Here is a 13,466-nt window from a genome sequence, read left to right on the forward strand (position 1 = left end):
ATTTCTACCAACCTCTTCCAAGTTTATTTTGCCACAAATTCAATTATTGGTTCAGTGTCACTTCTGGAGTTGTTTTTTCAGTACCAAAGTACAATTAAAACACCCGCTTATCTTCCTAGTCTCTTTGCTGGGCACCCTACTAGGTTTTTTGTTTTTTCAGTGGATCCCCAGGGGATCCTTTTTTGCATTACATCTATTGACTTTGCTCTCATTTCCACCAGAATTTTAGTTAGTTATTGACCCCTTAGGTCCCCAACGAAATGTGTTGTTTTGTTATCACAAAATTCACACTGATCACCAACCTGAGATTTTTATTTCTATCTTTTGCCTACAGTGTGGAAACAAGCCCTTCGGCCCAACAAGTCCAACCGACTCACTGAAGAGCAACCCACCCAGATCCATTCCCCTACATTTACCCCTGACTAACGTACCTAACACTATGGGCAATTTAGCACAGCCAATTCGCCTTACCTGCACATCTTTGGACTGTGGGAGGAAACCGAAACACCCGGAGGAAACCCTCGCAGACATGGGAAGAATGTGCAAACTCCACACAGACTGTTGCCTGAGGCAGGAATTGAACCTGGGTCCCTGGCGCTCGGAGGCAGCAGTGCTCACCACCGAACCACCCCTATGGGCATAGTTCTTCATGCAAAAGTCTATAGATGAGTAATTTTAAACTTTAAGTTAAAATACAATATTAGCAGAATGGCATGAAATTTGACACGTCCTTTTATAGTATGGTTTAAGGAATAATTATATTAGATTAGATTCCCTATCTACAATGAATGACTGGAGACCATCCACGTTCAGAAGCTTAAATTTCAAAACTCACATTTTTCTTCCTTAGGTTTCAATTACTACTTCCAATATATGTTGAGAGGTATATTAAGGTAATCAGTGGTGATTCTTTCCTAGTGGGAAGTGCCTATCTTTTTCATAATCCCAACCCATAGGCAAGAACATGCCTTACAAGACATATTAGAACCTTAGAACAATACTTCATTTGTTACTTTTTCACAATTTAGTTAACACTTTTCTCTAAGATTTTAAGCAATGAATGTACATGATTGGCAAGTCGACATGTCTTGCATTTGCCAAGAAATCCATTAATAAAAACAAATTATGTTTGCTACAGATTGCATTTCTGTAGAATTATATGCAGCACTGAAGAGGTTCAGACATATTTCTCATCTTTATTTCTGTTATTATAAATGTTTCAAAACCTTGGACTGTAGCATCATTCATGTTACTTGGACCAACCTATAATTTATTGATATATTTCTCAAACCATTTATATTGTATGTAGTATAATTACCTTTCTCAAAATAGTGCTAAAGTCTTCCTGCATGATGATCAAGTATTGCCGAACATTTAAGGCTACACAGATTCATCACTTTAACATTCTTTCCACATATAATCCATACAGTTTTAACTATATATCTATAGAATATCAATTACTTTATAATTATTTTATTTTTAAATAAATTTTATACATTCGTTTTCAATCTAACTTCATAAAGACACTTTAAAATGGATTACATTCTCTACACATTTACACAAAATTAGTTGATTCTGGATGTGTAACATCCGTCTGTTCAGTATTTATCATCCATTCATTAAATATCTTGTCCATCATATTCCTCTCCTGCCAGCTTCCATTGTTAACTGTTGGAATTATTTTATCTGGTTTCAACCACTGTACAAATCTCTTCATCTCAAGGTAGCTACTGTGTTCACTGTAAGGAACACCTGCAACACATAATTGTACAAATAAAAATTAGAAATTAAAAGGATGGATATTAATTCTAACCATCCCCTCCTCCCAACAGTCTACTTACTTATTTTGTAATGTTCTATTCTCTACTTGTCATTGAGATTTTGTTTTACAGAGGAGAAAGTGAGGACTGTAGATGCTGGAGATTAAAGTTGAGAGTGTAGTGTTGGGAAAGCACAGCAGGTCAGGCAACATCCGAGGAGCAAGAGAATCAATGTTTCGGGCATAAGCCCTTCATCAAGAAGGGGGCTACGTGGGGTGGGGACTGAGTTGGGAAATTATGGAGAGAAATCTCAAGGAGACAAGGTCAGTAACAGTCCTGGAAACAACAGCTGGATCTTCAGATCATGGTCCAAGGTGATACTGTAAAGTCCATTTGTAAAAAAAAAAAATTTCTGTAGTTTTTATTGTGGACTTAAATGCGAACATAATTATGAGTACTATTTACACAGTTGCTGGTTCAAGGTGATAGTTTGCAATCAAGCTGCAAACAAGTCATGTATAAATGGTGATTTAGCTAGCCACAAGTAGGTGGTTGATCTGTGGGCTAGTGAGCAGCTATCAATGACAAAGACCTGCCTGCCAGCAACTACATGATTGAGACACCCGTTGAGAACTGAGATGAGGAGGAATTTCTTCAGTCAGAGGTTGAGGAATCTGTGGAACTCATTGCTGGAGAAGGCTGTGGAGGCCAAATCATTGTGTCTTTAAGTCAGAGATGCATAAGTTTTTGATTATAAGAGGATCAAAGGTTATGGGGAGAAGGCAGGAGAATACGGTTGAGAACATATCAGTCAAGATCAAATGGTAGAATCTGCTTGATGGGCCAAATAGCCTAATTCTGCTCTTGTATCTTATGGCTCATTCTCAGTTAGCTGAGTAGCTTGGGATTGTGAACAAATTAAGGAGAAGCCATTAGATTTTCAAAGATTCAGGAGCTGTTTGTTCTCTGCAGTAAAAGTCACTAAGCCTGAAGAATACCAGTTTATTTTTCTTTCATCAGTTGCTGCAAGCTGTGAATTTTAAATAATAAGTTTAAGACTTAAGTCACTGTGTAAGTGAGTTGCCTCCTGCGAACAAGTGAAAGCACTTGGCAAAGGATGACTGAGAAGCAACATTCTGATCAACACAAGAATTATCTCCACAAACCCTGTGGATAGGAACCACTAAACTGCTTTCCCAGACTTTCCCTCTGCCCATAACAGCAATGTTAATTTCCTGTCTGTCTGTATGTGTGCAAGGTGGAGTTTTAACTAGTAGAGTTACATACTGACTGTTTACAGAGGAACCTCAATTATCCAAATGTCGGATTATCCGAAGGAGATCTAGAGGTCCCGATAGAAACAGTACACCAAAGAAGAGTTTCCAACACTGATCACATCTTTTGTTTATAGTGATTAAAGTGAGCTTGGCTTACTGAAATGCTGCCAAGAATAGTCCTGGACTGATGGGAGCCCAGGCACTCTCTACAAATGACTGACCTCCCACCCTCTCTCTCTCTCCCCACACACTTTCCCTGGAGTTCTACACAGGTATATACCCTAAACCTCCCTTCCCCAGATAATCTCTCCAACATTGTCCTGTACAGAGCAAAGGTGGAAACGGTCAAAAGGTTGCAGTAAAACGTTGTGTGTGGGGCTGTGTGTGCACGCGTGCTAGTTGGAGTCTCACCCCCCAAAGGCAGCAGCAGTCTTGTTGTTGGTGTCCAGTCCGGCTGCCCCGGAGTGGGGTCGGGGGGGGAGGGAGTGGTGTTGGAGTGGGTTTGGGGGGAAGAGTAGGGGGCTCGCGCACGTTGTGCTGCTGCCTAGTCTCCCAAACAGGGAGCAGCCATAACAGAAAACTCCGACTCCCAGAGGAAAGGCATTGAATCAATAAACTGAATAAATCAATTATTATTGATTATCCTGCCCATCTCGTTCAAATAATCGAGATTCCTCTGTACTTGTAGCTTATTTATGATTTGTAATAAATAGTGATTCTTGTTAAGTATAGAAACTTGATCTGTGCTTTTTGAAAACCTGGGTCTGAAAGTCAAGTAAATTGGAGAATTCTGCATACTACTTAAAAAATCTTGATTGTTTGTTAAGCTACCAGGAATAGTAAGGCTCAACTTCCAGCAGACTCACCCAGTGAGGTGAAGGAATACGAAAAGGTTGAGTTGGTGCTCAGCCTAAGGTAGAGGTAGAGGTTGACATGCCATATGACAAAAGTTTTACCCGTGTCAGCAGATTGATAATGAAGCCAGGATTAGAGCTGAGAAAACGAGTATGGAAAGTTCATAGGGAGACAAGTTAGAGTGTGTTTGAGGAGAGCATAGAAATTAACATGGTCAAGACAGTTCTCAAGGAAGAGATCAAGTGCAAGTAACAGGCCAGACGGAAGGGAAGTATTGGAGACAGGTGAAATGGTCCATGGGCTGGGAGGGGACTCAAAACTTTACTGATCCACTTTCATTGTATGCATAAAGCTCATAAAAGACATATACAGAAAATAATTGCAAATGGCATAATATTTACCTACCATAAATTGTGAACTTTCCTTGAACTCGAGGCTTGATGTCACTTATTGTACCACCTAGGCCTGAGTATGCCCATCCAGTTGGTTTGAATGCCACAATTTGATCATACTTTCCTGGGAACTTGTTCATGTGTGCTTGTAAGCCCTAAAATAAAAAACATTACTTAGAGGCACAACAAAATGGAAGGCTTGTAGAACTGACTTTTCTGAATATTTGATTTTGCCCTTTCTTATGAACTAGATTTTAACTACATGGCTTGGAATTGGTAAGAGAAAATCTACTCCAAACTAAAATTCTCAGGTCTATTAACTTTGAAAGCATAAAGATGTATTAAATGCGACTGTCTAAATGACTCAGCATTTGGAGAGGGTTGGAGTATAACAGTAGGGAAGTCTCAATGGAACTGTAGAACGTGCTAGTGAGACCACATCTGGAGTTCTAGGAGTAATTCTAGTCCCCTTATTAAGAGGAGGATATCATTTCATTGGAGGTAATTCAGAGAAGGTTCACCAAGATGCTCCTTAGTATACAGGGATTGTATAATGAGCAAAGGTTGAACAGGTTGAGATTCTACTCACTGGAGTTTAGAAAAATGAAAAGGGATCTCATTGAAACATTTGAATTCTGAAAGAGATTTGACCCAGGGTAAATCAGAGGATGTTTTGCCTCATGGGAGAGTCTAGGACCAGAGAGCATAGTCTCAGATCAAAGGGATGCAAATTTAAGATTGAGAGGGAGGAGGAATCCCTCCTTTCAGAAGATTGAGCGAGCCTTTAGAACTTCTTGCCATAAGTAGCTGTGTAAACTGAGTCCTTTTGGATATTTAAGGTTGAGACAGATAGAATCTAGATCAGAAAGAGAATCAAGGGTCATGAGGAAAAGGCAGGAAAGTGAATGTGAGGAATGTCGGATCAACCGTGATCCCACTGAATGGTGGAGCAGACTCGAAGGGTTGAACAGCCTACTCCCATTGCTGTTTGTTATGGTTAGCATTCAAAATGAGATAAACACAAAAAGTGGAATTAAAAAGAATATCGGATATTGAAACCATACTAGCCAGCCATTCTTACACTAATTTTAATGACTAAATTTCCAAGATTCATATGCTTTCATATTAAAACAAAGATCCAACCACCAAATAAATTTCAATGGTTTTCAGTAAAGGAATTTGTTCTCCTTCAGTATGTTTCATCCCTTTCAGCTATTGACTATTTGGAAGTAATTTATTATTTTTATAGCTATTTAGAAACTATAGCTCCATTAATAGCTTTTAATACTTTTAGAGAATCTCATTAATTGTGCTTTTAAAAATACAGGTCCACATTGTAAGTATTTCATCCCTAGCCATAATTCCTAATACAAAGCAAAGAACCCCCATATCAGTCAGCTTTTCAGAGAAATTGAAAGTTGGCCCTAGCATTTGCTTGGAGCTAGAAGTCTGCTAGTTGATATGCAAAAGGATGTTAAGCATACCGGACACCATTCACAGCCATTTTCCTGACTAAATGCAAAAAGAACAAGTTGAAAGATAATATTACAAAAAGGAAAATATTGCAGGCGCTGAAAGTCCAAAATAAAATTACTCTAAAATACTCGGCAGGTCAGACTGACGATAGGACATCACCCTGAAAGTAATGCCAGAAAGACAATATAATTACCATACATAAACCTTTTCTTCAAATGAGCATGCATGTCTCCAAAGAGAACAATGACTATTCAACCACATGAAAAATTATTTTGTGGATAATTTTACCTAATAGGGCCAGTCAGATAATTTTGTTGCAGTGGACACAAAGTTTCAAGATGACGTGGTGCCATCATCCCAAATACTTAGAATCTGAGAGGACAGTTATGGATATCAGCATCTATGGCTCTTTGCATTTAGTTATGTAAAATATGGTCAAGGGATAGAACACTTGGGATCAAGATTTCCATGACTATAGATTAGTTTATTCTGAATTAGAAGCTTATAATACATGAGTAAAATTTTTACATAATAATCCACTAATTATCAGATCCTCACTTATATAAATAAAACAACTTTGTATACAATACGGTGTGCAAGAGATTTGAAATCATTCAGAATCATTACTGTTGTTTTCTCTTCAAGTTCGTGCTCTGTGCAACATGGACTTGGCTCGGAGGAGAAAACTGTCACAGAAAACTATCATTTCACTCATTTGAAATTGTACATTTAGGTATAGAACACCTAAAAATAATTTAGCTTTATAGTGTACATCTGTGTTGTTTCATGAATCAGCTTGCTTCAGTAACAACATTCTCTCAAGAAAGGTTAAAACCCTATTCCTTGTTACCACATATCCAGGCTGATCCTTTGGTGCAGTATAGCATTATTGGAGGCGTTATCTTTCACAGGGAATGCTCAACATGATTGAGAGTGTGAAATGGATGTAACACATTCCAATGAACATTGTTGTTTTTAAAAAGAGAAGCGGGGCTTCAGCTGGTGTCCTGGCCAACATTTATTCAACCAACACTATCGAAACAGACTAAGTGGTTATTCTTCATGCTACTGTTTGTACATTACTGGTTGAATTTCCCCAAAAAGGGACTGCAAAAATAGTTTGAGATAACCTGCCAGAATTATTTAAATGCAAATTCTTTCTTTCTTTTCTTTTATTGAATTAGCATATGTTTGTTTTAAAAAGTACCATTGCAAATTTAATGCTGACATTACTGTGGACCATGTGGAGAAACTATATAGCAGGTAACACTAAATGTATTTTGAAGGACAGAATAGGTTTTTGATACACTGGAAACAGGCAGAGTCATAAATACATCCACAGACAGGAGGAAACTACATAGCAGATAGCTGAAGGCACGAGTAGTTCTGCACAACAAATAAAATGGGGAAAGGAGCAGGCAGTGTTTTGTGCATTAGCAGACAATGGCCCGAATGTGAGCAGAGTTTATAGTGTGTTTATATGTAGGAACTGAAGCAATGGATGGGCTATTGGGCTGTATGTTGGTGGTGGTGGTGACGGTGTTGGTGGTCCAGGTAGCGGTCCAGGTAGCTGTTGTGCACACTTGTTCATGCCAAGTAAAGCTGTTTCTAAAATCAAGACTCAACGAGCAGCTTGAAAGGTAGCCACAATAACGAATGCACCCGAATGGACACAGGTACTTGAGACACTCAGAAGGCACAAAAGAGCAACACTCTCCTCATGTACTGTGCAAATAGTCACCTCCTCAAACATATTTGAGCAATACCACTTGTGTGAGTATGCCCTCCCAGCAACTATGAAATTGATAGTGACTTAGATAGTTTAAAGGGTGGCAGTAGACCCAAGTCACTATAACACCAAAACTGACTGATCTCATGTACAAGTGGGCAGAATGCACAGAGTCCTAGGCTAATGTGGCCACACAGAGGTGATGGTAGTGAGATTTGCCTCCACTGTTGGATTTCCTCAGGTACCAGGACAATGGTTACAATTGGTTGAGCAGTCAAGAGGAATTTGTCTATAAAAGGGAATTCACTCTTTTTTATGTGCAATTGGTGTGCCTCCACTTCAAATTTGATAGTGTCATGATACCTCTATCTAGAGTTAGTCACAGCCTACTTAAATCATTGGCTGTTATAGGGCAAGATTATTTGTTGCACCATAGTAGCACCATGTGTAACCTTACAAGGGAGGGACATAGGGAGTAAATCGCCACCACCTAAGCAGGAGGGCTAACACACAATAGATGGGGCTCCTGAAGCGGTAGAACAGCATTAGAGTTTATGCTTTTTATTAAAAGGAGGAAGGAGCTACATGCCCACCCCATGGAAACAGTAAATTCCCTTCACTTCATCTTGCACAGATTCCCATCTCGCCACTGACTTCCTAATGAACTGCCACTGTGGCAATGTCAACTATTATCACCTCCATGGAAAGCAGAAAAATGAGATGTGTCACTCCACCAATGGACCAACTGCTTTCTTGCAAGTTGTCCACTTTTTTTCTTGCAAGGTCAAGAGGTAAGTGATAATATCATGGCCCTCTTTAGATTAGATTACTTAGTGTGGAAACAGGCCCTTCGGCCCAACAAGTTCACACGGACCTGCCGAAGCGCAACCCACCCATACCCCGACATTTACCTCTTCACCTAACACTATGGGCAATTTAGCATGGCCAATTCACCTGACCTGCACATCTTTGGACTGTGGGAGGAAACCGGAGCACCTGGAGGAAACCCACGCAGACACGGGGAGAATGTGCAAACTCCACACTGTAATCAGTGTTTCACTCTCATGCCGGTCATCATCTCTCAGAATCCCTCCAATGTGGAAAGAGACCATTCGGCCCATTGGGTCTGCCCCAACCTCCGAAGAGCATTCCACTAGATCCAACTCACCACTCTATCCCTGTTACCCCACATTTACCATTGCTAATCTACTCACTGAACATTACCAAGCAATTTAGCATGGCCTATCCATCTAACCTGCCCATCTTTAGACCATGGGAGGAATCTGGACCATCCAGCAAAAAGCCATGCAGACATAGGGAGAACATGCAATCTCCACACACAGACAGTCACTCAAGGCTGGAACTGAACCCAGGTTCATGGCACTGTGAGTCAGCAGTGCTAACCACTGAGCCGCCCCCACCCACTGCAGTTTTTCAAATATTTGTGATGAGCTTTGCCCTCGGCTCAGGAATGTATTGGCATGCACATATGGTCACTACTTCTGAGTGCACAAACCCTTAGTCTGCTAAGTTCACAGGGTTGTTGGTAACCAGAGAGTTGGGAGATCCATCAACAAAACGACCCTGGGTTTGCACAGTACTTACCCAAGTTGATCTCAAAAGGACATTGAAGCACTTCCTGCACTGAATCCATAATATACTGATAATACAATCACAGAATTGTTGTGGTGCAGAAGGAGGCTATTAGGCCCATCATATCTGCAACTGCTCTTAGCATTTTTACTTAGTACCAATCTTCTTGCACACTTCCAGGCAGTGAATTTCATACCCAACTAATCACTGTGAAAAAGTTTTTGTTCAGCTCACATTTGCTTGTTTTGTAAAAGCTTGAAAATGCATCCTTTGGTTTTCAATCCAATGAATGGGTACAGTTTTTCATTATAACTTTTCCAGGCCTTTGGTAACTTTGAAGGACTTTCTTCAAAGCTCCCATTTGGCCTTTGCCTTTCCAACGGTGGAAAAAGGATCTTCTCCAATCTTTCTTTATGAATAAAGTGTCTCATCCTTTGAAACGTCCTTGTAAATCTCTTCTCCACTCTCCCCAATGTATTCACATTCTGCCTATAGAGTAGCATCTACAATGCTCCTATTGATGAAGTCTCGAATATTGTATGCTTTATTAATAGCTTTCTGTCCTGCCACCATTAATGACTGATGCATATATACAATCTGAACATTCTTTAGAATGGTACCCTTTATTTTGTACCATCTCTCTATATTTTTTATACCAAATGCAGTCTCTTACGTTGCTGCACTGAACTTGATTTGTTACCTATCGATTCACTTAAAATGTGTGAACATCCTTTTGAGATTCTACACTGTCCTCCTAAGTTTACAATTCTCATAAGACTTGTATTGTCCACAAACTTTGAAATTTGTGCTGAATATCTCGTGTCAAGATGGTCTCCGGTCAGGATAGTGCAGCACTGTGTTTCGAGTGGGACTTGACCCCACCACTTCTCAGTTCAGAAGAGAGCATCGTTCTCACTAAAGTATAGATATTTGTGGCTTTCTTACTTTTTCTTGATGATATAGCTACTTTTTCAAACAATGCGCAGAATATCTCCCACAATATTTTATTTACGTGAATTGGACAACTGGCTGAAGAAGCATACTGCATAAGAACTGGTAGGCTAATTATTTGTAATGTATACCTTAATTCCCAAAGAGCAAATCTACAAAAGTCTAAAGTTACAGCCTGTTATCTCCCAATTATAACATTAACCACATTAAAATCAAGGAGAAAAACATTCAGCACATTAGATAAAAAGTGAACAGTAGATAAAGCTGTCTTAATATCCTCTAATGGGACTGAGTTTCATACGATCATAAAGTGAATCACTAACTAGCTTAAATGAAAAATTGTTTAGTAGGTTAGATGGATAAAGTTTACAATTATATACAATTTACAGATTCCAAGTCATGTGATCATAAATCATTTTAAATTCCTAGAACTATAAATTTTAAGATTTTCTTATGCAAAAAAAAAGACAAGATCTAAAAAAAAGTTACTGTGTTAATGTCAGGTATTCAAATTATAAACCAGTTTGTGGGCTCAGTACCAACAGGATCAAACACCAGGAAAATGCTTTAGAGTAGAATTTAATCTTTCAGAATAGTTTTTTCAACGTGTCCTATCCTTTTCATTTCAGTTACCACAGCTATTCAATGTGCTTCTGTCATAGTGAATGTAGACAATATAGTTTACCAAATTTTTCCTTAATCTCCTTGGAGGTTAGGAACAATGTATGAAATTTGCTGTATTTACATATTCAATTACCTGAGGTCAAAACAATGTCGTAGTCATAGAGTCATAGAGATGTACAGCATGGAAACAGACCCTTCAGTCCAACCTGTCCATGCCGACCAGACACCCCAACCCAACCTAGTCCCACCTACCAGCACCCGGCCCATATCCCTCCAAACCCTTCAGATTCATATACCCATCCAAATGCCTCTTAAATGTTGCAATTAGACCAGTCTCCACTTCCTCAGGTAGCTCATTCCATACCCGTACCACCCTGTGTAAAAGTTGCCCCTTAGGTCTCTTTTATATCTTTCCCCTCTCACCCTAAAACTATGCCCTCTAGTTCTGGACTCCCCGACCCCAAGGAAAAGACTTTGTTTATTTACCCTATCCATGCCCCTCAATTTTATAAACCTCTATAAGGTCACCCCTCAGCCTCCGATGCTCCAGGGAAAACAGCCCCAGCCTGTTCAGCCTCTCCCTATAACTCTCATCCTCCAACCCCGGCAACATCCTTGTAAATCTTTTCTGAACCCTTTCAAGTTTCACAACATCTTTCCGATAGGAAGGAGACCAGAACTGCATGCAATATTCCAACAGTGGCCTAACCAATGTCCTGTAGAGCCGCAACATGACCTCTCAACTCCTGTACTCAATACGCTGACCAATAAAGGAAAGCATACCATTATGATTCAGAGAACTTCGGATCAGAATAGAGCAAAGATTCACTTGGTTTAATTTGTAGCTCTATATAATTTACTGAATAAAAACTGAAAGGACTGCAGATACTGTTCCTGTTTCCACACTCCTCAGTGACTCCCTCCAGCTCAGATTCAACCCATGTGGATTCAAACTGAAGTTTCATCCCTTGTGCTTTAAATCCACCCAGGACCACAGATATCTCCATGATATTCAACAATCTCCAGACAGGTGCTCTCACTGTATCCTGAGATACCCACTCAGTGCTATGCGGTGTCACATGCACATTGTTGATCTCCCTCTCCCCAACAGCATTGCAACTAGCTAGTTCAGGGCTGCACCACTCCACAGTTCCACTTCATCCTCTGACTCATTTGTCATGCTAACAAGAAACATTTTTGTTTGCTTTCAGGCATCAAGGCCCACAAGATACAACAACTCAGGGATACCCATAGATTTCTGGAATCTTCCTACCCTCCCCTCTGACTCCATCCCCTCACCCAACCCCACCTCCTGTCAGGTATTTACCATCCCTCCTAACCTTCCACTGTCTAATGCTGAACATTCTATATTCAGCAAAGGTTTCAGCTTTATCCCTGTGTCACCACCTTAATGAATTTCAGGCACGACGTGACGTTGAATTCTTCATCATCTTCACCTATGTGTCCATTTCTTTTGAAGAGTCCTCTCCCTGTCCCACAGACCCAACTGCACAGTTCCAATATTCTCCCTCCACTCGGACCCCTCCCTCTGGCCTTTTCCCTGCAGTTAATCTGTTCATTGATAACTGTCGACATGGCATTGCTTGCTTTAATTTCTCTGCTCCCCCTCACCTAATCCAATCCATCTCTCTCCAAACTAATTGCACTGTCTGTGCTTAGATCCAACTCCAACTTTGTTATTAAGTCTGCCGATCAGGGTGCTGTTGTAGTAGTTTGACATATTGACCTCTACATTGCAGAGGCTGAGCGCCAACCCCCAGATATCTCCTCTAATCCTCCCCTGGACCATGGCCCCACCATGGCACATCAGGGCATTGTATCAACTACAGTCACTGACCACTTCATTTGACGATCCCTCCCACCACTGCCTCCAAGCTGATTATCACCCAGCCCCATACAGCACGCTTTTATCTCCTTCTGAAAATCCCGGCAGGCCCATTGCTCCAGCCTGCTCCTTCCCCAGAGAACTCATCTCTTCCTACCTTGACTCAATTTTTTCTCCCTGGTCCAGCCCCTGCCCACATACATCCATGATTCCTCTGAAGCTTTACTCCAGTTTTGGAATTTCCAGTCACCATCTCTACCATGGATGTATATTCCCTTTACACATATAACCCCCACCACTTCTTCCACTTCTTCGTGGAGCAAAAGCCTGTACTGTCCCACCCTCCTCTGCTTGGCCGAGCTTGGACTCACCATCAACAACTTCTCTTTTAACACCCCTCATTTTTTTCAGGTCAGAGGGGTCGCCATGGGCATTTCATGAACCCCAGTTATGCCTGTCTCTTCATGGGGTATGTGGAACATTCCATGTTCCAGACCTATTCTAGCCTCTACTCAACTCTTTCTCCAATATATCAATTATAGCATCAGTGTTGCATCCCCCACTCATCTAGAATAGATTTTGCTTCCAATTTCCACCGCACCCTCACTTTTACCTCATCCATCTCTGACTCATTCCTTCCCTTTCTTGACAGCTGTTGTCATTTCTGGGAATAGACTGGCCACTAATATCCACTCAAGATTAGAGTGGTGCTGGAAAAGCACAGCAGGTCTGGCAGCATCCGAGAAGCAGGAAAATCGACATTTCAGGCTGTGGTGAAACGGTTAAAAATTATGTCCCAATACATGTGTGAATCTAACCGGAATGGAGGTGTTGCTTAGTCCCGTGTGAATCTTATTACACACCTCCCCGTGTGAATCTTCTTATCTGTATGTAACCAGAATGGAATGTGTTTTTTAGCCTTGCTCTGCTGTTCACATGAATGTTTATATCTGGAAAAGAGTA

At 40.6% G+C, this 13,466-nt stretch overlaps 1 protein-coding gene across 1 annotated transcript in view; it reads right to left on the minus strand.

Annotated features, from left to right (window-relative positions):
- Positions 1-1,176: 1,176 nt before the first annotated feature.
- Positions 1,177-13,466, minus strand: part of dclre1a (DNA cross-link repair 1A (PSO2 homolog, S. cerevisiae)) — a 76,213-nt gene continuing 63,923 nt past the window's right edge. Inside the window, exons 8-9 of the mRNA XM_043712784.1 lie at positions 4,298-4,439; positions 1,177-1,752 (exon numbers count right to left, since the gene is read on the minus strand). Of these exons, the coding sequence (XP_043568719.1) occupies positions 1,556-1,752; positions 4,298-4,439 (339 nt within the window). The 3' untranslated portion in view covers positions 1,177-1,555. The remainder of the gene's footprint in view (positions 1,753-4,297; positions 4,440-13,466) is intronic.

This window comes from Chiloscyllium plagiosum, chromosome 22 (genome assembly GCF_004010195.1).
Source record: "Chiloscyllium plagiosum isolate BGI_BamShark_2017 chromosome 22, ASM401019v2, whole genome shotgun sequence".
Classification (NCBI taxonomy): Eukaryota; Metazoa; Chordata; class Chondrichthyes; order Orectolobiformes; family Hemiscylliidae; genus Chiloscyllium; species Chiloscyllium plagiosum.